This window comes from Polypterus senegalus, chromosome 15 (assembly GCF_016835505.1).
Source record: "Polypterus senegalus isolate Bchr_013 chromosome 15, ASM1683550v1, whole genome shotgun sequence".
NCBI lineage: Eukaryota > Metazoa > Chordata > Cladistia > Polypteriformes > Polypteridae > Polypterus > Polypterus senegalus.
The window spans coordinates 114083551-114111283 of NC_053168.1; the positions used below are offsets into that span (position 1 = coordinate 114083551).

The window sequence follows — 27733 nt, forward strand, 5'->3', positions numbered from 1 at the left end:
ACTTGTGTTAGTGAAGGAAAGCATAATCAGTTATATTAAGGACTATTTGAGAATGAATTGCTTTTGACTTGAAGTTTGGTTTCATTTTAGTTTGGGTATTTGGTGCTCATGATTAAATGTGCTCAGACCCCTGCCTGTCTAGCAGCCACTCTTTTTACTAGCCCCCTGAATGCCAGTCAGTTTCTGCTTAATAAACTTTCATTTTTAAAAAGTCAAAATTCTCTCTTTGGTTCTCTCTTTCTGCAAAACATAATTTCACAACATAAACTGCTTTAAAATGAGTGTTTGAAAATTATTACTAAAATGCACAGAATGCAAATTCAGCAGAATGAATCTCTGAAGATGTCATCTGAGGTCTAACCATAAATATTTTATGGTGATTCTGATGAAATGTCAGAGCAAAACATCAGCAGATGACAAGAACCAGAAAAAAGAGAGGTAAAAAGTTAACCTTTGCAAATTATTATTTTTTTATTTAAAAATAATATTTAATCAAGCTCCCTCATTTCCATACTGCCGGAATTCTCCCCAAATAATAAAATAGGACCTTAATAGAAGAGTTTAAAGACATTTTCCAAGACACATTTGCAAGCCGACAGACAACACAGATTGTCGGGGTAAATATCTGTTGATTAACATTGGCACAAACCTATGACTGTGTTGAATTTGTCTGTTGCACATGAAGTCTGTTAAAGTGAGCTGCTTCAGTTCAAGAGTTTGCTGTATTGGTTGTGCATCATTCAACTGTCAAAACCTTAAAGGCAGCACTATACATTTTAAAACTAATATTTTTTTTCATTCACTATATAAAAATCATAAACCCACATTTTAAATAGATATCTAAAGTAAAACAAAACTAAATACATGGGCCAAAATGTAATTCACAACCAAAGGACAAATATGGTGCTTGGAGGTGTGAAATTAATAAATAGACAGAAAAACAAAAGTTATATGCTCTAGGTAATCTTCTCAAAATCATGTCAAAACAGACTGTTAAAGTTGTATCAAACTGTACAAGAGTATATTGACAAATACCTTTTATATCAGAAGTAAACTGATTTTCCTCATTTCAATACTTAAGCAAGTTGAATAACCTAGTATTAGCTCGAATGGAAAGTATGACATATGAAAAGTTTATATTACAATATAATTAAAACTTCTCACAGTTTCAGTATATATCATGGTATAAATTGCCTGGGTCCTAGTTGTATCCCTTTCTGTACACCTTGATAACTGCTACTAATATAGCATGCATTTTCTGCAATACACACGCGGTAATATACATTGAACAGCTGCAACAAATATACTATCCATTATAGGACATGCATTGCTATAGATTACTTAATTTCATGTATTTAAATAAAAAAAAATCTCTTCTCTCAATTGTCTGGAATCTAAGGCTTCCTGTGTGCCTTATGCAATTTATTCTCTGGTGTTAGCAAACAATAGGCAGACAACTTCCAAAGTATGACTAGACCACAAAATGTTCTACATGGGTAAAACAGTTTTGTTATGACTGGATAACTCTCGATTTTTGAAAATATAACAAAAACCTGAAATGCCCTTCTGACCAGTATTTCATAAGAAACTGCTCTAGTGCTGCTAGGCCAATGCAGGATCATGTCAGGACTTGTGATTAACCATTATTCATATAAATACAGTACATTTAACAGGACAACTCTGTTTCCTTCTTTGTGCTGTGTTAAATATACCAGTCAGATCTCAACTGAATTATGTAGAAGATGTAAAAGTCTCTTTATAACACTGTTGATCACAAACTTTAGGTGTTGTACCTAGGTGCCATTAGTAAAACTCCAGGCATACCTTTCTGTTTGTTGCAAATGCCAGTTTAATTTGTCCTTTAACAATGACACATTCATGAAAAATAACAGTCATATGCAACATTCCCCCTTTGTTTATTTTAATTACTTTAAAAATTGCCATTTTAAGGGCGTGGTTAGTGAAATTAATACAGCATTAATTTTAGTTATCTCTGATAACATATATTTTCACAATAAGCAAAGAGCTCCGGGTGTAAATTAAAAGCCAGATATAATTTAAAATTTTCAGATAATTATTTAATGGTTCTAATGTTTATCAGAATAATCAGTTATCAAAATATATGTTGTTTGTAGCCTTACTGTGTACAACAATAGCCAATGCATGCTAATGCATAGATGAAGAGTAACAGATGGAAATGGTGAGAATAAAGACTCAAAACGTTCCCATAAGACACACAGCCAACAGCCTTTCCGAAAAAATAACTTTAACAGAGGGTCCACACAAGTTGGACGGTTTGGAGACAAAGTCACAGAGGCGAGATTGCAGTTGGTTTGGACATGTGCAGAAGAGAGATGCTGTGTATATTGGGAAAAGGATGCGAAGGATAGAGCTACCAGGCAAGAAGAAAAGATGAAGGCCTAAGGATGTGGAGAGAGATGACGCACAGGTGATGGATGTAACAGAGCAAAATGAGGAGGACAGGAATATATGGGAAAAAGATGATGCACTGTAGCAACCCCTAATGGGAACAGCCGAAAGAAAAAGAAGTGCAGACATGGCGACTTACGTACATTTAGATATGTTACTATTTTATCTTGTTACTATAAGTCTTGCACCTCACGGAATCAACACAATTCAGTTATCACTTGCTTAAGATGATACAACACTTTTAGCATTTTATGACTTAGTACATATAATTTAGTAAATGTTGGTTAAATAATTAGAGCTTTAAAAAGTTATATTTTATTATTATGAATTACGGTTAGCTAGGAAAGGGTGATATAATAAAATTCCCCATTTGCTACAAGTTTCCATAAAAAATTGGAAGATGATTGCTAGAAGCAAAAGCTAAAATAAAGTAGAACTTTTTTTTTTTTGAAAGAACAACTGTTCTGAGTTTGTACAAAATTTCTTTTTCTCATTGTATTTCTGGCCAAATTTACACAAGTTCACTGGCAACAGAAATAATTTCTCCACAAAAAGGAAAAAGGAAGTTCTTCCCTCTAACTTTTATTAATGTTTAATTTACCATTAAAGTTGACTTTAGCAGTTCATAAGCAGAGAGTTGATAAAGTATGTTCAGTGCTATGTTAAAGAGAATTAAAGTGTTCCTCACTATTAACTTATCATACATGTTAATGCTAAAACTGGATTCCTAATAAATGCCATTTTCACACTTACTGTAGCATACCAACCAATCTCCCAGTGCTTTCCTTTCAATCTGTAATTTACTCTAACAGTGTGAAGTTACTTTTATTTTGACTAATTTAACAGAAAGATGCCAGCAAGAAAAAAGGACAGAAAGAAAATTTGTACATTATTAAGTTAATTTTTCCTTAGTGTTTATCATTCTGCATGGGGAGTTTGGAGAGCATGGTGGTATCTGATTCAAAGAGGGCTTTCACTATGAGAAAGTAGAAAAAACAGTATTAACTGTAATGATTATAAGTATCCATCTATCCATCCATTATTCAACCTGCTATATTCTAACTGCAGGGTTGCAGGGGTCTGCTGCAGCCAATCCCAGCCAGTCAGGGTGTCAGCGCACCGCAGATGATTAGAAGTATTTTAACTCACAAAATACCAATGACTGTATTTTGTACTAATCATGCTCTAGAGAATTATATGATTTTATACTACTATATGATTTGATCTTCATTTAGGTAGGAAAGGAATTAAGTTTATGCACAGAATGAGAGACTGGCTTACATTCTTTCATGTGAAAATGCTGACCTCTTGATATAAACAGAACACCCTGTGATATTATAAAACAATGTGATCTTTTTCTTTATTCTTGCTTAAAAATATAAGATAAAAATGTAATTTATTAATTAATAAATAAGGATTATTAATCTAACCAAACAAATAATCTAATGAAGATATTAAAGCTATAAGAATGTAATCTCTTTATAACTAATGCAATGAACTTTAAGAAAACTGCTTAAATTGGGCTTGTGTGTGTCTACTGACAAGGGCACATTCCTTTGGAATAAGAGTGCCTGGTAGTCCTTTGTTTTTCTATACTCCTGTATGTCATAAATTAAGATGCAACCCTAATCTATGTATGACCGCAAAATGAACTGTTATGTTTTTTTCTGTTCTCTCTTTGGCTAATGAACAAGCTAGGTTATAAAAGAGAGAATTTTTTTTCTTTTAGGTTAGTCTGACCAAACTCAAATGAGTTGATCTGAGCTGGGGGGGTCTGGCAGTCTTGCAGTTTTTCTTTTAAACTCGCCAAGAATAAATATTAAAGAAATTGCTTTTTAGCTTAAATTGGTGTTTATCTCGTTGTTTTTCGACTTCAGCACTCACAACGAATATCTAAAAAGAACCAAATACTATTTGATTAGACTAATACAAATCCATACTAGCAATTCAGAAGGTAAAACGGATCTGCCACGTAACTGTTTAAAAAATGTAATATCCAGTAGCATTTGATTCTGATTATAATATAGAAAGAACTCTTTAGTGCACATTTTTTTTTAAGTTGTTTTGGAAGAAAAAAAAAAAAAAAATGAAAGCATATCTTCAAACTATACATCTCTAATGTTTATCCCAACCTTTGTTCCTCTGAGTGACAGCAAGCCTCCAGACTACTTGCAACAACCCAGTCAGCTGTTTCGTAGTTAGTTTGCTATCACATGACAGATTCTGTGTCACAAACATACGAATTGGTGAAAGCCACACAGAGTCCTGCTGCACCAAAGCAGAATTCGTCATTGGCACCATTACTCTGCAAACCATTAGGTTCAAGCTTAGGGTATCCACAACAGCCAGAGAGCCAGAAGCTGATTTACCACTAGAAAGAGAGAGAGAAACAAATGAGAACAAAAATGAGTACAAAAATCAAGCCATTTGTACAAAGATTCTACCTAAATAATCGCGGTTAAAGTATTTTCTTAAGCCTTAATCCTCTTCCTATTAAATCTAATAATACAAAAACATGGTGAAGGACAGATAAACAGGGTTTTACAAAATGTAGGTCATTCTTTGCCATTCACAATTGAAAATACCAATACATTGGTTAGAATGTGACTGGTGTTAAATGTGTTCAAAATCAGAATTATGATAACCAGTACATCATTATGCAAAACTACAATGTATAGGTTCAGAATGAATGTAGATCAATTTATTTTCATACACTATTTATATAGCATGGATTGCAGCTAAAGAGAGTTTTCCAAAAGCCATAAATTAACAACTAATTAAAAAATATACAGCCTAAATTATATAAATAAATATGCCAAAATCTTATGTGCAACAGACACAGGCCAATTCTCAGCTAACCCCTCCATGGGCTTACATTTAACACTAATCAAGCAAGCTGAATTAATGTTAGAAATTTGGCACAGCTTAAGAGACATTTTACAGGGGATCCTTGCCATCCTCAAGGCTTTCCAGTGACTGTTCAAGTATTACTGTTCTAAAGAAGTTGAAATAAATCCACCATACTAAATAATAGTGTCATTTTTTAATTGGATAAATGGCAAATATACTTACATTTAAATTTAGACTTAAAATTCCAAATATTTACATAAATGAGATACAGCAAAACACCAAATGACATTTAGAAGGGAAAAAGCAATATGTTTATATTCTAAGGGTTGCCAGAAATAAAGTAAATATTGTCTCTGCACTATTGTCACATACTTTATAGTGCAGTAATAGAAAAAAAAAATAACCTTTTCTTGCACAGGTAATATTTGGTTAACACCATATATATTTAGCTAACAGTTTTATTCTATATGATTTATGGCTCACCAATACTTTATGCTTATTTCAGATTTAAAATAACAAAACTTTAACTCACACAAATCACACTTATTTATATTTCACATTTTCCATATTTCTACAATGTGAGAAAGGGAAAATGAAGTCGCTTAGTAGTTGGAATTGAATGTACACACCTTTGTGCTTTTCAAACAACTCAGCAACTAGTCTACTCTGTCTAGAACTAGCCTAACAAGAAAATGTAAATGTCAACAGAAGACTAATTATGTATTACTTTAGCAAAGTATCAGCTGAAATTAAGTATTTATAAATATGTTTGGTCTTTATTAAACAGCCCGAAGATACTGTATACACATGCATACAGTATATTTTATTCATTTATAAAAACACATATACAGATGTACACATGCTATTCAAAGAAAGGTTTTCAAGAGAGCTATCCATTCAGAAGACTATACTTCATTCACAATTATTAGGCAAATGGTATTCCTCAGGACTCACTTTATTGCTGAACTAATACGTGCTCTCTTTCAATACAAATTTATATATTTTATATCAAACCTAAATGTTAAAACAAATTTTGTTTTCTTCAGGGAAAATAGGCAACTAAGTTACAAATTATTTCTCCCCACTCACTTGTTTATTCTCAACTTTTACAGTATGTAAAAATGCGTACGGGGCAGCAGTAGTAGCACAGTACTGTACATCCAATAAGCAGTCAGGTTTATATGGTTTAGTGTTGGAAAATGTGTAGATAATAAGGTCAGAATACCGACTTGCCCAATAATTGTGCACACAGTGTACATCCTCCAAATTTCAGGCTTTTCTTCTCCATTACAAGAAAGATGATTAAAGAAAACACTACATGAACACTGATTACACCAAAAAATAGTGATTGATATCTGAAAACTTAGCCACTTTAAATATACGGCTTAAGCTACTGTAGTGCTAAATGTTCTTGCTTAGCTACTACCTGTGTACTCCGTTTCCAGTATACACTTCAGAGGCATGTGATGCTACTGAAGAAGAAAAAAAAAAAGAAAAAAACACTGCAGAAAATTGACAGATAGATAAAAATCTTTCTAGTACCTGTAATATACTAGTATTGAATCTACTTCCAGTGCTGGTACTATTGTCAAGTGGACACAGTCTAGTAACAAGTAAAATAAGTATGACGGTTACTGCACATAGCCAAACCCATGGCTGCAGACAAAAAGAACTCATAAAGTTTGCAAAAAATAAATAAATAAATAGCTACACTGAAAGGTTTTTGGTTTAAAAGTACAAAAAAAAACACTAATCCGAAACAGTAGTTCAGCTACAGAAAATGTTGATTTTGGAAAAGCAGAAGTAGTTATTGTTCATGATAAAACTACACTTAACCTGACCTTATTCAATACATACCTTTTGACACCCTTCTTTTTGTGTTTAGAGATTTCAACCTGAGAGTATGGAAAATACTTCATGAAACGATTCTTGAAATCGGTCAGATAATTACCTCGGAACCAAGTATCCTGTTATTAAAAAATAAAAAAATAAAAAATTAACAATTTTTCCATAGCCAGAAAATAAAAATATATTCTACCTAGGTTTCTAGTAAGCAAAGAAGGGTTAATCAGGAATTAACATGCTTGTATGGAAAGTAAAATTAGCATTCAGCAATATCTTAAAATAAATTATCTATAAATTAGGGCTGGGAATTGATAAAAAAATTAATCACATTATTGTATGTAATTAATCGCAGTTAACTGCAACTAACATCAAAACATGTAATCATAAAAAGGGCTTAAAATAATGAAGTAAATACATATGCAGTCACAAAAATAAAGTAGAATCAACACAAATGGAAAAAAAAAACTAATATCATAGCTTAAACTTAAAACAATGACCTTAAACCTGAACTTTTAACAAAATACTACTTAAGCAAGTACAACCTGAATTTGAATGCCTTCTTAAATGGTAGGTTGAAAAGAAGACAATAAGAAAACAAGCCAATGTATTAAGCACCTACACAAAGATAACAAAAAAAATTCTGTGCAATTTTCAAATTGGCCTAGTATATAAAACACAGCCATGTCAAAGTAAAACCAAACAATCAAAATGAGAGAAGATTTTGAATGCACAGTTGATGACTGATTTAATTCAAAGTATAAAGCATCTCCTAAATGGGCATACTTTAAAATTGTGGTAAAACTGCACAAATACCATCCTCTATTGTTCACCATCATCAACAACTTGATAATTATACTCTACACAAGTGGTGGTACTCTACACTGGTGCACTGTGAAAACAACAGTGAAGTGCCCCTGGATCCTGAGCTGAGCCGAGAGAGAGAGAGAGAGAAGAGAGAGACCCTCGGCAGGTTGTAAAGACCTGTCTAAGGAGGATGGGACTACCTGGAGAAACTGACATAAAAGCAGCTCCGTTATTTGTTTTGTGGACACAGCACTTAGAGAGTGCATTTTAGCAGGCAGGAGAAGTGTCAGGGGTCCAGATGCCAGGGTGCGTGTTTGCCAGCGAATATCAAAGCTGAGGGACAGAGTGCCCACTAGGTGCGGTGTCTGTGAAAATCAATTTCCAAATTGATTTTGTTGATGGCATTTCCGCTAGTCAAGAACCCTTGGACTGTTTAGCAGATGTATAGATTTAATTTTTTGGGATACAAAAAGTGTCACCACAGAAACATTTTTGGAAAACACTGCTCTACCTATGCCTTTGCTCCTCGCATGCTAAAAAAAAAGATCTCTGTAGCTGCCACCTTGCTTAATAACTAACACCATGCACTGCATAAGTGGTTATGCTGCGTTCTTTGCATAAATTAACAAAGATGCAAACTGGATTAATGGGTAGGAATGAATAATCATTACACTTCTATTTTGTAGAATTATATTAGGGCAGTCAGCACGGCAAGCTACCTGACAGAGTGGCAAGTTAAATACAGAGGTACTAGAGACTAATTTTGGTTTTACTGCCACTCAAAGAAAACTTATTTGCTCTTAGGTGGTATGACCTTGACTCAATCTACTTACAGAAATATGAAAATGAAAAGAAAAAAAAGCACACTTTTTATCTGTGTTACTTTTCTCTAGTATTGCATTAGGACTGCCAATATCCCCCTCCACCCCTTGACCCCCACTCGCCTTTCTGTCTGCCCTGGATGCAACAACATTTTTTAACGTGTTAAACTGGCTAAATTAATTGCAAAAATTAATGTGTTAACTTTCCCAGGTCTACTATAAATATATCTCTCTATTATAAAAGAAAATCTTGAGACAAGACTATTGCCAAGGGATTTTTTTCCAAGTCCTGCCCTCCTCTCAACCATTTTCAAACATGGCCTTGGTCCTCTCACCTCTCATTCGTGTGAATGCTTTTGTCAGACACAGTTCCTGCACTCTCAGCTCTTATAAAATTTTACGTTTTCCTCACTTTAAGTTCCCAATAAAAGACTTATAATGTCCAAATCTAATTGAAGAATTTCATCCTGAAAGGTTATCAACAGAATAAATGACTACACGGGCAAACCCAGCACCAAGAAATGATGAAGTCATACAAATTAACGCGAAAAGTGTCGATCAGTTACATGGCAATGACATGTAAAATTTTAACAGGAGACAAGAAAGGTAATGTAGTACATCTTCTGTGGATAACATAAGACACCAATCTTGATATGACTAAGGGTCAGAATTCTATGTAATTACCATTAAGCCAGAGGAAGACTAGGGGTGACATGCAATGGTATGCTTTACAGCATTAAGCATGAATAACATTCATGACAGTATTCTGCTGCCATCTAATGGGTAAAATTACATTATGCGAATGAGGCGCTCTGTCTGTGAAATCTGGAAATGCACATTGTAACATAGTATAGAAAGCCTCATTGTTTACTTTGATTAAGTCACTCACTGTTAGTATACACTAATGTTTCCTAGGGCTGCTGTTATGACAGGTACCCATGGCCTCTAGGACATAACCCCTTATAGTATTCAACACTACTTAGTTCCAATCAAATTCCAAGGGGGAACATCCCCTGAAATTTAGGAAAATCTCTTCAGGATGCAATCCCAAGACACCCTCAATATGTGCCAAATCTTAAAGGTCTATACATCTCATAATCTTGACTATCTACACTTACCTAAATGGTGATCAGATGACAGCTCTTTATTTAACCATTCAGAATATATGGCTTAAGGTAAGACAACATGACAAACAAGTTGATTATTGATGTTTTGCCAACTGTATATATTTTTTAAATGTAATTCTGTGTTTGAATATGGTGTGATAATACCTATGTTTTATAATGCAAATTAAAATTAAACTTGAAAATGCATAGATTGTCATGCTAATTCTGGGAAAATATTAACATATCTAGACAAACTATATTCGAGTTGCACTTTAAAATTGGAGGACATAAAAATATTTAGTGGCAAATTTACAAAGCATTAAACAAGTAAAACAGAGAAAACTGCGGTGGGCTGGCGCCCTGCCCGGGGTATGTTTCCTGCCTTGCGCCCTGTGTTGGCTGGGATTGGCTCCAGCAGGGTTAGATAATGGATGGATGGAATAGAGAAAATGTGTTTCTCCAACTTAATAAAGCAAATAACAAAAATGAAGAGTATAATTAATAATCTGAATAAATAACACAATTAGTTCTTCAGGGCTTTCAATACAATTTTCAAGAAAACAGCATATTAATAATACAAGTATGACTGATACCGATTATAAAACTGGTCAGAAAACAACTGTCCACATTTTTTTGTCTTGCACAATTTGCCCCAAAACTAGCAACTGATAGGAGAGCATCTACAGTAGATTTAAACTGATAAGGGCATAAATAAAGAAGTAATACATAGAAACACTAGGCATTCTAGAATACTCTATGTTAAAAGTCAAAATCATCATGGGCACTTGCCATATTTGGAAACAGGTTCTGTGTTGTTGCCAGTTGCCGAAGAAGACAAATAATGCTGAGAACATTGTAAAGAAGTAGAATGCAATCAGGATCTAGGAGATTGCCAGGTGTTGTGCCAGTTCGATCTTCAGGACATGCTTCTATCCAGCACTCGAAAAGGATTGGGATTAGAGTCTGGATAAAACTCTTCAGACTCTCTGCAGAGGTTAACCCTTCTTCAGCAACAGTAACCAGTCCTAGTGAAGTTCTGGGAAAATACATAATTGAGTCAGAAACAATACATACTGGTAACCCATGCAGCTTTTTAAGCAAACCTTCTTAAAAAAGACTTACACTTTGACCATCAAATTCTTTACAAAGCTATCAGCTCTTTTAACTGTTTTATTAGGCATCTAAAATCCCAGGATTACGATGCAATAAATTAGGATGACCATGTACTTGTGCTTTGTGCCCACTACTATCAGAACAGTCTGATGTAGTTTCAACTGTATGGATAATGGACAGATGGGTTTATTTAATGGACAAGGATTTATTTCTGAGGAGGGCAATCAGATTTCTATCTGAATTTTGAATATGCATTATAATTTGAATTTATTAAATTGATATGAAAAATGTGAATTTTGTCTTCAAAGAACCAAGAGTTATTAATTTGCTGCTATACAAAAACATGTTCTTTTCAAATTACCAGCTTGTCTTTGCATTTCCCCTTCCAGGGACAAACTATTCATACTTTGGATTGGTCAGTTTTAACTGTCAATAAAGGAACACTTTATGTCCAATAAGAGAAAGCAGACTGCCCTGCAAACATCTCTTTCAACTGAAGAAACAAACAAGTTTCAAACAAGTCACCTACCTATACTCGCATTGGAAAAACAAAAGAAATGTAACCAATTATCATACCTAAAATGTTGTAAATCACTTGAATAAAGGTGTCAATCAAATAAGAAGTAATTTTAATAATGATAATATTATGTCATCAGAGCTGCTTACTCTTTAAGATGCATCAATTGCCCATGACTAAAACATTCCTGCAATAGATCAGTTTGATTTGACTTTTATTGATGGGTATTACAACGCACAATTTTACAGAAAAAAATGTATTCTTTTGAATTGAAATGAGTAATCCGTAGGACTATTGGGAACTCTTAGGATTATATTGTTATTAGTTTACAATGCTTATTTGTTTACATTTTCACTCAAGTACAGAACCACTTCACATGTTTTTCGTCAGATGTACCTGGTCCCTTTTTAAAGTAGGCAGATGCAAATGCGTATGCAAAGCAGTGGTTGAAGTGGATACACATAAGCAATGGTACCCCACGTGCTACACTGATGCATTAATGTGAAGAGCGATGAATGTGGAGCAGTAGTTTCAAGGGTCAACACACAATTTCTGTGGCTTCCCCATCAAAGACTGGAGCTGAGGTATTGCAAAATGAATGTGTTGTGATCAAAGAGCACAGTGTGAGTGTTATGTAGACCCCTTTGGAGCTTTCAGCTATGCTTCCAAAGACTGAAGCTGACAGTACACATAATGCTATAAAACATTGCTGGTAATTAAAAGCAAACAAATTGAAAAGTGCTGGCCCATTTAAGCCATCAACAAAAAGAATTTTGAAGAGTGGAGGAGTGTGGCATCCCTGTTTAAAGTAAGCATATGTGCATGTTAATGCAAATGATTTTGGAGGTTGGGGGTGTAAGTCCCCTTTCAAAGTCCGTAAATGTTGAATGTATTTTTTAAATGACATAGCTCATGAGGGAACTATTAAGTTTAAACGGACGTCATTGGTACAGGGGAGTTTCTGGGATTTGCAGGTATCATGGTCTTAGCCCCCTCCTTCCCCTATGACTGTCACATTTGGTCTTACCTGTATATAAAATCAAAGAACAGAGGGGGTGAGGGATCCCTTTGGGCTTTCATGCACATTCATATAATGGTGTAGTATTGATCAGGCTTTATTCTATATGATGTACAAAAAGATCAGAGACATATAAAAGAGTATGCATTGAAAGTAATTATTTTTGAATACTCTGAAGTTGATGCCACTATGTTGCTCATGGATCAGAGGATACCACTATTGCTGCCACTTCCCTTTTTGCTTCGAGGAAGGTAACACCCACACACAGCCACAGCACTGGCACTCAAGGTTTACAGTGAGCTTGCTAACCATTCACATTTGCATCTTCCTTGAGCTTCACAAAACTTTCTTCTTCCATTTCATATCTGACTGTAGACAGCAAACAAGATAAATGCATAATAAAATAACTGGGAAAAAAATGACAAAATTTTCCTTTTCCTATAATGTTACTGAATTTAAATCAAATCTGTCAAAGAATTTCAGAGATTTTAGGGGATTTAATTTTTCTATTGTCGGGTTAGGGGTTAAGTTCTAAATGTTGGTACATTAACTCTATATAAATATAGTTATATATTATCAAAATGTCCTTTCTTAGTGAATACATACTTCCCTAGATGTACCATCCTTCCAAATTGCAGCTTCTTAACTAAACAGGAAATAGTATTTTTGTTGATGAGTGAGTGAAAGAATGAGTCTATCAAATTTGATATACATATACACACACAGATGTATACATACATTTTGTAGGTAAAAAAGCTTCATAGCACAGTTAACCCTAATAGGCTAAATAAAAACCTAACTTTGTTTTTGTTTGACTGATAGTTATGGCTGACAGTGTTACTGTACTACTACAGATATAAAGAATCAGGTATTTGTTATAAACATCTGAGAGTTTTTGTGCTCCTCCACATACCTCAAGATATACAGTGTATTCAAAAAGCATTTAGACTCTCTTTACTTTTTATACACTTTATTGTGCTTTAACCAATTTGAAATTAAATCTACATTTGCAATTTTTACCCATAATCTATACTCAGGTGGCACGGTGGCGCAGTGGTAGCGCTGCTGCCTCACAGTTAGGAGACCCGGGTTCGCTTCCCGGGTCCTCCCTGCGTGGAGTTTGCATGTTCTCCCGTTTCTGCGTGGGTTTCCTCCGGGTGCTCCGGTTTCCTCCCACAATCCAAAGACATGCAGGTTAGGTGGATTGGCGATTCTAAATTGGCCCTAGTGTGTGCTTGGTGTGTTTGTGTGTGTCCTGCGGTGGGTTGGCACCCTGCCCAGGATTGGTTCCTGCCTTGTGCCCTGTGTTGGCTGGGATTGGCTCCAGCAGACCCCCGTGACCCTGTATTCGGATTCAGCGGGTTAGAAAATGGATGGATGGATGGATGTATACTCAACCTATGATGACAAAGTGAGAAAATGTATCTTAAATATTTGCAAATATATTTATAGAAAAAAATTAAAAAATTAAAATTTCTCATTCAAATAACATATTGAGACTTTTAATTCAGTAGTTTGTAGAAACCTCGATCCTCCTCCGAAAACAAAGTGGGAAAGTACTGGTTTATATTACCTGAAACTGGAAAAAAAAATCATATTCTCTTTACAAGGATCTGTTCAATATTGTTTTTCAGAATATGGCAATAATTCATTAATGTAATCCTAAATTAAGCCTATGCTGAACTAATGTGAAACTTTTCATTTCATTTGATGTTTTGTCCTATATAAAGAACCATTTTAGATGGAACTCTAATCATATAGCTCTCTCACTAGAATGAGTGGCGAGATTAATGGATTGTTTACAAATATATTATTGTACTTTCTATTTCACGCTATATTACTTTAATTTGACTGGGCTGTTTTTTGTTTTTATAATGTCTTTATTAAACAATAGTTTATTGTGAAGACACTACTTTGCTCTGACCTCAGCAAAAAGAAAGCTAATCAAATTACACCTTATTTTATCTTGGAAAAGGTACAGTACCTACTGTATGTATGTGGGGGAAAAAAACGCATGTTGTTGGCAATAGCAAAACAAATGTTTAAGGTAGTAAAAGTGTAAAAAACAGACAGAAAGAGGGAAAACAAGGAGAGTTAAGTAGCCATCTACTACATAATTTACCAGTTTTTTTTTTTTTTAATTTACCTGAGTTGGAAGCATGATTTCACATTGGGTTGGGAACCAGAGTTTTCAAATAGCTGGATCCCTTCTGTTCCAAAACTGTGCTCTTCCCAGGTAATGTCTAATGGAGAAATCTGTGAGGCACTTGACTTTCTTTCATCAATCTCAAGAGTATCTGCCTGTGCCCTAGAGTTTTGCCCAGCTGTAGACTGCTGGTCCACTAGAGCTTGCAGGAACTTACAAAGTCTAGTCAGAATACTCAAATGCCACTTCTGGGAGCTGTATTTACGATCTGGGTTCACAGAGAGTATCCATCCAGGGGTTTTTAAAGTCTTGGAGTATCGCTGGTGAGAAATTAACTCCACAAAGTTTTTTAGAAGGACACTGCTACAGTTGGTAAGAAGTTCTGGGTAATGTTCAAGCAAGATGTCCAGAACATTTAAGGCATCCTCCTGGATACCTTCTGTGATGTGAGTCATTGCACTAGAAAGGTGAGCACTCACAAGTGGGAAGAAAGGGGCAATATGCTTTGGAGGGATACGAACAGCCAAAGACTGCAGTAGACGGATTGCAGCTGAGCGGACAGGAGGGTCTTTGTCTGTGAAGACTGCTGTTACTTCACTTAGAATGCTGGAAAGATGAGTCTGTAGCACAGAGGAATGCTGGGTGAGGAGCTCTTTTAGACCAACTAGTGCACTCTGCTTCACTCCAGCACTGCAATGATGCATCTGACTCAGGAGGTCCTGCAAGATATAAAGAGATTAATATCTCACAAATACACTGATGATTACATAAATCTCTCATATAAACCAACTTTGCATTCCTGTTTTAATAACTTACTTTAATACTAGGGTGTTGTACCATGTTAATCATTATGAATGTGGTGAAAAGTCAAGCAAAATGACACCTTTTATTGGCTAACTAAAAAGATTACAATATCCAAGCTTTCAAGGCAACTCAGGCACCTTCTTCAGGCAAGATGTGATTGATTAAGCCTTGCCTAAAGAAAGGGTCGGAGTTGTCTCGAAAGCTAAGATATTGTAATCTTTTTAGGAGGTGTAGGTATCAAATGAAAGACAACTCTACATTAAAACCTCATATTGGCCAATAAAAATAACAAACATATAAGATATGCAAATGTCAAAATTCATTATATAAGACAATAGCAATTACTTGCACAAACTGAATAAATATTAAGTGCTCTTAAACAGAAATAAAAAAAAAAAAAAAAAACACGTCAGGCGAGTCTCCTCATTCAGGCAACACACTTACCTTGATATTCAGCTGCCTGTGAGTAACAGGCAAAGACTGATCAGTCTTTAACTGCTCAGTGATGTGAATGGCTTTTGTCCTGAAATTTACGTTAGTTGTGTTGTCTGGTTTAGCCTTTCTCTTGCCAACCCTGAGTTTAACCTTCTGAAAGTCATCTTGTCTTTTTCTTTTCTTCGTCATTCTAAAAGATAAAAAAAATGCTATTTTCAAACCATTACGAGAAATCAGAATCATTCCAATGACTATCACAACACAGCAGGACAGAGAAAAAGTTTCAGGCTGAAAAGCATGCGATGACATGCGACTAATATATTTAAGTGAAAACTGCAAACAAAATTAATATGATTCCCAATAGGACTTTATCAAATTGGAAATGACTTAGCAAGCAGAAGATATCCATCTCATTTGTTTCAGACATCATTTTATGGTCTTGGACAACTACCTGGACACAGTCTAGAAAAGTCAGTTTGCACAGGGAGGGCTGACTTAAATGACACTTTGTTATATTGACTACTCCATGACTTTAAAGATTGACAGGGTATTAAGTGAATATTATTATAGGGTTTCATATCTATGAATAAACTCATGGCTACAAGTAAACAAATTCGATCACTGCTCTATCGATATTTATAAATCTACTTGTACTAATAAGAAAACCAAGTTACACGAAGATCAAGTATGAGTGTGATCTTTACAAAGTCCAGTAGATGACAAACCTATTGAGCAGCTCAGTTTATGCTGAAGGTGACAGGTCTCCATCTTTGTGCAACGGTCTGTGGTACAGTATCTCAACTTTTTCAGAAAAAACACAATCAGTAGCAAAAAGCTCAGTGAAAAGAACAAAATACTCCAGCTGCCAGATTACAAGTTCATGATCAATATTGGAATAACTCTTTTACATAACTGAGAGATTCCTGAAGCAAAAATTTTCTACATGTGCAGAGCTGCTTTCTACAAAAGTTAAAAAAAAAAAAAACAAAAAAAAAACAGTGAACTTCAAGTGACACAGGCACAGTATGTGACAAAAACATTCCAAAAGCAATGAAATCACATATAAATACAACAATTTACTAGAGATATAAAGCTTGGCTCCTTGTGAGGACTTCAAAATTAGATATTTGGATGACAAAATATTGCTCTACATAGCCTTGTTATTGCAGCCATTAGTCAATCCCACTTCTGACAGACCAATGAACTGGCAACAGGGTCATGGGCACCCATGGCTCATTGATGCTCATATGTAGTGAAGGCTAGCCTGTCTGGTCCAATCCTAAAAAAGAGCTACTATACCACAAATTCCTGAAAAACAATGCTGGCCATAAGAGAAAGGTGTTAGATCACAAATTGCATTGCGGCTTGCTGCACAGCCACAGACCACTCACAGTGCCCATGCCGACCCCTATCCACTGTTGAAAGTGCCTGCAGCGAGCATTACAGCTGGAGCATGGAGCAACTGGCAGAATGTGGCCTGGTCTGATGAGTCACATTTTCTTTTAGATCAGCACCATGCACTATGGGAAGAACACAAGCTGGCAAATGCAGTGTGATGCCGTGGGTATGCCTCCCTGTATTTGTTTAATGACTTTAAAATTACCACTTTTAATAGCAAGTTCAGTGTTGTTAATCCAGTATTCATTTCAGTTATCTAGAGCAACATGCACTTTCACAATAAGCTATTGATAGTGTTGGGCCTGGTGTAATAAAAACATTCAGAAGTGTAATAAAACCAGAAAAAGTGCATCAGATGTTGCTCCCTTCCAAAAACAACAAAAAAAAAAACTCAAAAGTAAATTACTCTTTAAAAAATAACATATTTCATGCATAAAGTTACAAATTTATAATACTAAAATAAAATGTGTCAGCTATTTTATATTTCTCATGTGATAATCTTTGTTATAGTTCTACAATGCAATGTATTGTGAAGTGAAGTGACTTCTAATACACTATAATAATGCACAAGGGTTTACCTTAGTTCAGATTTTAAAGACAAATTGTACCATGATGTTTATGCACAATCAAGGTTGAGTTTTTTTTTTTGGTTTCCCTCCTTTAGGAAGGACAGTTCTGGGATTGGACCCACTCAGGAGATTTCCCAGCTTCAAATAAGGATGAAGGCTAGTGTGATTTATATGCATGATCACAGCAGCACATTGAAGCTTCCACATCACAGATCCAACTTTCTAGACTCAAACCCCAAACAGACCCTGTTTGCATGTTCTTCCTATGTTTACTAGTTTTCCTCTCATTTCACCATGGATGCCTGTAAAGTTAACTGAAAATTTCAAACTGGTTCCTTTGACAGTATGGGTGTGTGCGTTAATGGAACCTGCGATGGACTGGCACCTTGCCCAAGGCTGTTTTCAATGCTTGTAGACAAGAGTGCCTGTCCATCACAGGATTCACTCACACTAACACTGAGAGAGAGAGAGAGAGAGAGAGAGAGAGAGAGAGAGGGGGGTTGTTGGGAGTATGAACTGACACTGCACCCACCACGTGACAAATCACCTCGGGATTCCAAATTAGGACCCAAAAGCAGTCATGAAATGGGTGACACCTCAGCATCACACTAGTTTGAATGGCACAGTGTGAGGTGTTTTTTTTTTACAGTATCTGGAGTGCCAAAACAGCCACCAACTCCCGAGTTTCCCCTGCAAGTTGGAGGACCTGCATACAGGGCTGGATGCAGATTAACATCATACACAGGACGGAGCAAATGCAGGTTTAAGGAATGGCCCAGCGGAGTGGAATATGGGATTCGAACCAGCAACTTTCCAATTGCTGCCACCAATCCCTAGCCTCAGAGCTAATTAAAAGGCATACATTAAGTAAATACATTATAGACAATTACAGCACTGTGTGGTACCTACAATGTAGGAGGATGGAATGCAACAAAAATTAAAAAGGAAAGATGTAAACTGCCTCTCTCAAAATTAAAAAAAACTTTCAGTAAATAAATATTTTTATTTGCTGAATTTACTAAAGCACTATTTATTATCTATAATGTTTTATTTTAAACCATTATATTATGTATTTATTGCTTTGGGGTTTTACGCTGAAAAGTTGTATTAAGAGGAAAAAATAGTTCCAAAACACATTATTTTACTATAAGTGCCACGTTTCGGCACATAACAGCATTGTACTGTATGTAGGAGCAGACTGTATGCAAACCTATGTTTAATTTGTGAGTCCATATAAATCACCATGAGGTAAATGTAAGCCATTAATGTTCAGTTAATACAATTACTTAGGAAATTTTTATACACAACCAAAACGTCTTCTTTCGTTCGAATTAAAACCAATCCAAATAAAAACACTTTACTACCACTGTCACAATACTTAACTTTCCTTGAAATGATGGAAAGCAAAGGACTGACACTCTGTTCAGGGTTTGTTCGCGCCTTACGTTCCCTGCGTGCCGTGTTTCAGTCACCTTGTCACGCGGATGTGCTGTCAGAAAGACTGATACTGTCATTGTGAATCGCCAAAACTCAACCCCGGCGACTGGAGACGACCAGCGGAAGACATTCTTGGAATGGCTGTGAAGTCTCAGTCACGAGTGTGTTCCTGTGCTATGCTTCAGTTAACTTGTCATATGGATTGCTTGCATTAACTTCTCATCATATCTTCAAGGTCCCGATATTAGACCTGAAGTACTGCCATATTGACTTTTCAAAGCCATCAATTTTTCTAAACCCATTAATTGTATTTTTTAAAAATGTTTAGTTATAAGTTATAATAAATAATAATAATAATGTTGTTTGGACATGCAAGTAAGAATTTCAATGTGCTCTTAAAACTCGAAATCGGAACTACTACTTCTAAGACTAATATTACTCATACTGCTACTATTACTACTATTCGGTGGTCTTTTACCGGTCATATATTTCCATGTTAATTAATCACAACAGGAAAAAATAAATCCATGCTTCTTATTCCATTCCGTTTCTTATTTTAACTGGTAAATTGCTTGGTCTAATTCAATTTCTTCTTAATATGTTGCCATTAGGAATTATAAGCAAAAACATATCGTTCCGTTCTACACAACAATCATCTAGTCTGTTCTAAACTCATCCATTACAATGCGGTTTGGATCAGCAACCAAACATGATAGGAACGAGCTATAACAAACAGGTCTGCGAAAAAATACACTAGCACCAGTCGTCCTGCCTTACAGGATCTGTACTAATCCAGAATCAAGAAAAGGGCACGCCACAACCTTCTTAAACGTCTTCCACCTGCCAGCCGTTACAGAACAAACTATACTAAAACATGTATAAAACAGTTGCTTTCCATAGGCCACCGTGGTTATTAATGGTTGATTCGGCTGTCCTTCAGTCTGGGTACCCACCCCAATAACTTTCAAAATTCTTATATATAGCGAATGCTTAATTCAGTGTTTATTTCAATATTTTTTGCACTTCAATGCATTTTTACACTTACTGTAGCAAGCTTTGTCTTGTTATTTATCTCCGATGTGTACTTATCAGGTGTGTGGATATCTGTCATGTAAACAGAATTGGGGAGTCATCAACAAAAAACCGGACTAATTTATTGTATGCGAATATACATGACCAATAAGTAGGATTTCGAGTATGTTACTCCATTAAAACTGCATGACACTTTAATCATTAACTACTTTAATGAGGTACAACAGTGAAAAATTGTTTGTGGGGCGAGTTCTTTCGGTGGATGAAAATTGTTACAATGGAAAGGGACTGTTCTTTACATCACACCCCTATAATGCTGCACTGAGCACATTCCACTTACACGCCCCTCTTTAAATCGCGCTCCAGAAGTACAGCACTGTAGAGTCTATAGTGCCATACATATTTGGTCTAAAGAATGCCGTCTAGTATAGTATAGAACGTATTCTTTATATCAAACACGTATTTAAAGCGCAACGCAGTAATACACATTCTCGTGTACAAGTGACGATTTCATAAAACTTCTACGTTCCTCTATCGCCCTCAGACATCGAGCTCCTTAACTCCCACTGCACCCTACACAATGCTGTTTTATTGACATCATTACAACACAACCCACTGCAACTCGCAGCATTACAGAGACACAGCTAATTCTCTAAACCTACACCGGGGACACACTCTATCCAGAATTTTAGCATCCCTTACCTGAAAAGCCGCCTCTTCTCTTTTTTTAATTCCTCAACGGCAGATACTGCAGCGCACGCTAAACTCACAAAGCGAGATACCCGCCAGGATTCACTCACGGGGGTGTCCGCGGCGCTGCCTGAGCGGTCTGACGTTCTCCGCCAAGTTAACGGGATCTTGGTTATATTGTGATCATGAAATATTATTTACAGAGTTAATTAAAAACATCAACATTTTCAGAATTTATGTTTCTAGAAAAGTTTCAGCATCTAGAAACTAAAGATAGCATACATTTAGGAAATATAATTATTTTATAAAGCAACACATCAAACACTATTTTGAAAATTTCTATGACGGACTATTCTCGATTTTGTTTTAATATAACTATGTTTTGGCATTTTTAATAGATAACCCTACTCTGGAGTGTGGTGAGGGGCTGTCCTCTGACGTTGACGTCATCATCACTGCGACGGACTTTCTTGTGTTTGGACATCTACGCGATAGAGGTTTTATTTTTAAAACTGTATGCGCAGTTTGGGAAGAAATGTGACATTTCATAGGGCTTTTAAACTGCTTGACCATGCTTTGAGACGTTTAAACATGGTTACAAAGGCTCACACTTAAGACTTAGATGACAGGTGAGATGTCAGAGGCTTATTGCTTGGAAGGGCTACCTAACAAAGTACAAATATGTTTTAATACCAAATGTTATGGGGGGACCATGTATGTGTTGCAGTTCCTATATGTTGTGACCGAAATGTGTGCAAATATCTTTAAAGTCTGCAATGTGCACTTTTATCATGTCTGAATTATTTGATTTATAATTTTAAAGTGTCGAAAAGAGGGGTAAATCAGGGAAAAATATATTTTGTCCTAAATATTATGGATTTTTATTTTGATTGAGTTTCTATAACTAAGCATTTCACTATATTGTGCACTGTGTTTAATTGTATTTGAGAAACAAAACATTGATTTATTGTTTCGCTAATGAGGAAAGTTACACAACAACGTTATTAATAAGAATGAAAAAAGGTTTTTTTTTTTTGGCCACAACGTACTTTATCGCTTTTGACAAGCATACAACTGTTGCTCCTGCAAACTAAGTGAAGAACCGAAAGACTAACAAGTAACTATTGGTTTCGTGTATGGTAATTACCTACTACCGCTTTTTAATATCATACCACCTGTTTTTCCAGTATGTCGAATTAAACAGAAAGAAAACTAAAGGTTTAATTTATAATCACTTTGAAGGCTTACGAGATTTTGGACGAAGGTCCAAGTCTTTAGTGTCTGGTGATTCCTGTCTTGCTATATGGTTGTGAGACATGGACGCTATCTAGACAACTGAGACGAAGACTGGACTCCTTTGGTACTGTGCCTCTCTGGAACAGCCTTGGGTACAGTTGGTTTGACTTTGTGTCGAATGAGCGATTGCTCATGGAGTCCCGAATAAAGCACATTATCTGCATTGTGAGGGAGCGTCAGTTACAGCACTACGGTCATATGTCGCGTTTTCCCGAGGGTGATCCAGATCGTAAGATCCTCATTGTTGGGGACCCAAGTGGCTGGACCAGGCCAAGGCGTCGCCCACGTAACACCTAGCTGCGGCAGATAGATTGTCATTTCCGGAGGGTGGGACTGGACTGCGTGTCTGCCTGGGGGGTTGCCAACCGGGATCCCGAGTTGTTTCGTCGTGTAGAGGGTGCGGCAACACACCGTACTAGCATTTCCCCCAACTTCATTTGAATTGGTTGTTCTCTGTAATTTGTTGGTGCACGCCTGTCCTTATATATCCTTTTATAAAACCTTATATGAAATTAAGCAGGAAAGTATCCATGCACCAAAAAAAATCAGATTATAAAACTTTGCATAGGCACTTTGTGTGTGCAATTCACACTTTATAATTCACAATCATCTTACAAATGTGCACATGTTAACGCGCTGCGAACCTCGCCGGTTTGCCACAGTGAAACAACCAAATACGGACCAACCTCGTACGTATTTAATGAACAGCTTTATCTGGAAAGCGAGTGTAATGCTGTTAAAAATTGTGGTTTTGCAGTTTGCTAAATACAACTCGTAATATTTGTGTGCTTTATTTCAGTGTTTTGTTGTTTTTTTTTTATAAAAATTAAATTGTGGACTCGGTGCTCATGTGGGAACGTTTTCCAAGAGTGTTGAATTTGGGACTTGATTAAATTCTGGGGTGTATGCAAAATAGAAAAAGACAGGAAGTCTTTGAAAATAAGTCTGAAATTGTTAGAAATGTGTCATTGTTTATTAGAATGTGTATGTTTAAGCTTTGATAGAGTGACCAGTGTGCGTATGCTTGTATTGATACGTGAAATGGAGGCTTGGGATTTTAAAATGAACGTGTTTCAAAAGTAGCTTAATTAATTAGTTTTTTTACTTTACTTAAGGCAGGCAACAAGACACTTTAAATTTAAAGGATTTTAACACATGCTTTAGGAGAGAGAGGAGACAACTCAATCAGATTTTGCCATCTACAGCTCCCCACTCTGCTCCTAGACATTAAACCTGGCTGAAGAAAACAAACACGGCAACAACCAAAGTGCACAGCCACCTGAAATAAAGCTTTCTGTGTGACCCAGATGTGAATTGTTTAGTTTGTATGTTTTCATATCTGAACATTTACACTTGGTTTTTCCTTAAAATAAACGTAACTAATGATTGAAATTGAGTATCAGTATTAATTTTGTTGAAGTTGCCCAGTTGTGTACTGTACGGACATTTAGCATGACCGCTGATTGTTAATGAAACAAATTGTGTCCATTTAGGTTACATTCTTTTAGAGGGTAGCAATTAGCTCTTGGCTTCCGTTGGTTTGTGTAACTCTTTTAAATGTATCCATTGGGATGCAAAACGCCAGCAGTAGTAGCAACTCCTGGCTTTTGGTAAGGTATTCTGAAGTGTAGTCCTTTCAGAGGAGGTGATCAGGGGGACAGGGATTCCTTAGCCCCTGTAAAAGTATTCTTGCTTTCTCCATTTTGAAGCTAAGGTCACCAGCCTTGGCCATATTGCTCATCTTGGGTGTTTGAAGTATGAGTGAATATCATATAGGTAAGTAATGTGAGGCATACATGTAAATCAAAGCATTTTCAGTACTAACTTGTCCATCAATATAAAAAGAACCTTAAAGTGCCTTTCATGGACACTTTTATACTGCAAGAGTGGGATAATGGGGACAACAGAGAAGAGGGGCAAATAGTGAAACATTTATGGTGGCAGATTGAAGTTCTCATCTCTGAAGTACAGGCACACAAAGAAACTTTATTTGGTGGCCTAAGTGTAGGGGTCACCACTTCTTCTGGCCAGACCCTTTAGGAGTTGCCACAGTGGATTATCTTTTTCCAGATCTTCCTGTCCTCTGGATTTTGCTCCATTACACCCACCACCTGCATGTTTTCTTTCACCACATCTATAAACCTTCTCTTAGGCCCACCTCATAATATGCACAAATATGTTGAATGGCAACAGGTTACTGCTGCCATGAATGCAGTGAGCTCTACCAATCTCACCATGCCCGAAATAAAAAAAAAAAAAAGAAAAAATCTGACCTCAAATTAGAAGTGAAGGAGCAGATCGTTCTTCATCGTTCTTCACCGTCAACAGAGTGTGAGTGCAGCAGTAGGGGGAGAATGCACATTTACACTGATTTTGATCAGCAAATGGCATTGTGGTAACTGGAGAGGTGGCAGATGTTACAGCTGCAGAGAAATCGGGTAAAGTACTTACCAATTGAAATAGTTATTTCAGAGACAATTGAGGATCCTTCTTTTGTTGAAGGGTACCAGCAAATTTGTCCAGGTCTGTATATTAAAAGTTCTGCAATAATACACGTCATTTCTCTGAAATGTTACCTATGGACATTCCTACGTCAACTTTTCTTTTATAAATTCTGACTTTTGAGTTCACCGCACTTATCTGGCCTCTTTTTACTCTTCTTTATAAAACTGACCTCTGAAGTGTGACTAAGTTGTACTTGGAGCAGCTGTCAAACAAATAATAGAGGAAAATATGCAAAGCATACAAGTTGGAATAACCTCTCTCAAGGTGAATTTCAAACGGCAAACTAATCCATAGTTGAGGTCACACAGAATGTACTGTATCCATTTTAAGATAGTCAAAATTTGCAAATGCTTTTCAATAGGAGATTTTGAAATTTCAGACATGTATACAGTATGCTCTACTTGTGATATCTCAACAATACACCTTTCCAATGTATTGTCATGAAGAATAATTATTTCAACAATATTAGTCCAGTGACTGCCAAGTTGTTTACTTCAGATGATACGGCAATACAACTAATAAACCGGCACCAAAAGAATGTGAAAAATTTATTTTCATTCATCATTTCCAATTAAACTTCACACTGGCCATAATAAAAAAAATGAAATCCTAATATACAGTAAAACTCTTAATTGAGAGCGATCCACCAGCACCAGCTTCCACAGATTAAAAAGGTGTGATTTTACAAAAACATGAATCTAGAACAATCTACTGCTTTAAAAGAAAAAAAAGGAACTCACCCCTCTGGAAGTTTTCACATTTTAAGTAAAACAACATCCCCAAGCAAAAAGTCAAAGTTAATACAGTGTCACACACAAGCACTTGGGGGGCAGCTTAAAGCAGGAGTGAGCAAAGTCAGTCCCAGAAGGCCGCAGTAGCTACAGGCTTTTGTTCCAACCCAGTTGCTTAATTAGAAAACAGACTTTGCCAATAATTTAATTTCATGGCTTGTTAGTGCTTTAACTCTGCCATGTCAAGTCATTCTCATATCCTAGATCTTTTTCCCTTTCTAAGGATATCATCCAAATGATTTGAAGTCTATGAATGAATGAGTAATTCTCAGTCCTTCGCTTTTTTGTCTTCACTCTCCTTCCATGCATTTAATTAAAATAAATAGTGCATGATAAATACACAAACAAGCTAAATGGAGAAATGCTGGTTTCTTTTGTCATTTGCATCTTATTGCTAATAAGGAGCAATTAAAAACCAAGAATACAGCTGTTTAAGACTAAAGTATGCAATAAGGGTTCAAAATCTTAATGAGTGAGACAACAAAAATGAAGCAGAAATGTTACTTAAGCAGTAAGTGCTTCTTATTAAGCAATTGGGTTGGAACAAATATCTACAGCCCCCCAGGAAGGACTTTGCAAGGCACAGGCTCTGGTGGTGGCAATTCAACGCCGATCTACAAGATGGCAGCGTATACGAACACCTCTTCTCTACCTCCCTCTACAGACCAGATGATTGACAACCCAGCTACCACTGAAGTTACTTCCACTATTTGACCCCCATCCACCCCAGACCCACCTCTTCCTGCTTGGCCAGTACTTAACAGGAAGTGTCATGTTCCCTTGGCAGTCTGGTCGAAGACTCGTGTGTCCCAGGGGACATTTTCTACTGAAAAGCCTTCATTAATTTGACTTGATAATATATGGAGTCGTTTTTAAGTCATTCCTGATGTAAAAGATGGGACAAGTTAATGTCCTGGGATCAAATTTATAAAACTTTAGTGCGTACAAAATAAGGCCCAAAAATGTATGTACATAATTTTCCATGCAAAGGTCAGAATTTATAAAAGAAAATGTTTGTACATTTACAGCAACTCTAACCCATCCATACATAACATAGTGGAGAAACTTCATGAAAAAGGGAAATGCAGGCAAACCAGCTAAATGACAAGTCATACACAATATTTATATCATTGAATCATTCATAATGTGCATTGTTATAACATATTAAAAAAGTGATAAGTATGATGTATAGACTTTATTGCAGTTACCTTTTAAGGGTAACAATGCTGCATATTTACTTTGAAAAACTGATTGGATTCTTGTCAGTTTATATCAACTACCTGTTGTCACTTAGGATTAGAAATCATGCACAAAGGGAATGAGTATTTAGGGGCTGGTGGAATTTTTTTTTTTTTTTTGGTCCATGATGATGACTGGCTTATGAGCCGATTTAGTTTTCCTGAGAACCAATCTTTTGGAACTATGTGCTAAATTGGGCCCAGTATTAGAAACACAGCTTTAAACCAGCAAAAACCCATTCCTATGCAGGTTATAACAATGGTTGGCTTTCTGGCAACAGGAACCTAATAGCAGGCTGGCAGGGCAGGAATGTCTTGGCCAAGCTTCAACTCCATCATGCAATTTTGCTGGGAACAATAACTCATCTATAATAATAATAATGAGACACTACATTCAGTTTCCACATTGGGTTGGGTGTGCATAAAAAGGCAATATACAGCAGTGTAACTGAAACAAATGAATGCACTCATACTGCAATTAGAGCACCTAGCATGAATGGAGCCGCTTTTGTTAGCTAAAAGAAGTTACCTTCCAGTAACGTACAAGTCACCTGTAATGCAAAGATGAGACTGAAAAATGTCAAGGGTTAGTTACCCGAGTCATTCCATTAATCCTGTATTTTGTGAAAAAGATGAGTTGTCTGAGAGCTGACTTGTGGGTAAGGTAACTAGCTAAACCCGCAATGTTTTATATGGCCTGTGCTATTCATTGTAGCAGCCATCATGTCATTACATGTGCCAAATGATACAGGCTACCCCAATCAGACTCTGGCTCCTTATGCCTTTCCATGATGCCATGAGCATAAAAACACTACAAAGCCATGTATGCTGTTGTGTAGCACACCACAGGACTCCTCAAATGCAGGTGGAGGTGCCTGGATGCACCAG

The 27733-nt window shown here is 36.2% G+C and overlaps 2 protein-coding genes and 1 long non-coding RNA gene across 8 annotated transcripts in view; 1 reads left to right on the forward strand and 2 right to left on the reverse strand.

Annotated features, from left to right (window-relative positions):
• Positions 1-25772, reverse strand: part of tex10 (testis expressed 10) — an 89994-nt gene extending 64222 nt beyond the window's left edge. The window contains exons 1-6 of one of the 2 annotated variants that reach the window (XM_039737493.1): positions 25557-25772; positions 15899-16079; positions 14651-15369; positions 10646-10892; positions 7138-7247; positions 4563-4801 (exon numbers count right to left, since the gene is read on the reverse strand). In XM_039737493.1, the coding sequence (XP_039593427.1) occupies positions 4563-4801; positions 7138-7247; positions 10646-10892; positions 14651-15369; positions 15899-16078 (1495 nt within the window). In that variant the 5' untranslated portion in view covers position 16079; positions 25557-25772. Of the gene's footprint in view, positions 1-4562; positions 4802-7137; positions 7248-10645; positions 10893-14650; positions 15370-15898; positions 16080-21027; positions 21146-25556 lie in introns of those variants that run through there. The other variant, XM_039737492.1, reaches the window with a different exon arrangement.
• Positions 21454-23703, forward strand: LOC120516051. The gene is made up of 2 exons (XR_005630762.1): positions 21454-21644; positions 23427-23703. It is a non-coding gene; the product is annotated as an uncharacterized LOC120516051 (long non-coding RNA).
• A 1129-nt stretch (positions 25773-26901) lies between the features above and the next one.
• Positions 26902-27733, reverse strand: part of si:ch211-197h24.6 — a 38142-nt gene continuing 37310 nt past the window's right edge. For all 5 annotated transcript variants that reach the window (XM_039737497.1, XM_039737498.1, XM_039737500.1 and 2 more), the window contains one exon: positions 26902-27733. This exon is cut by the window's right edge and continues 1353 nt beyond it. The gene's annotated coding sequence lies outside the window, so the exon portion shown is untranslated.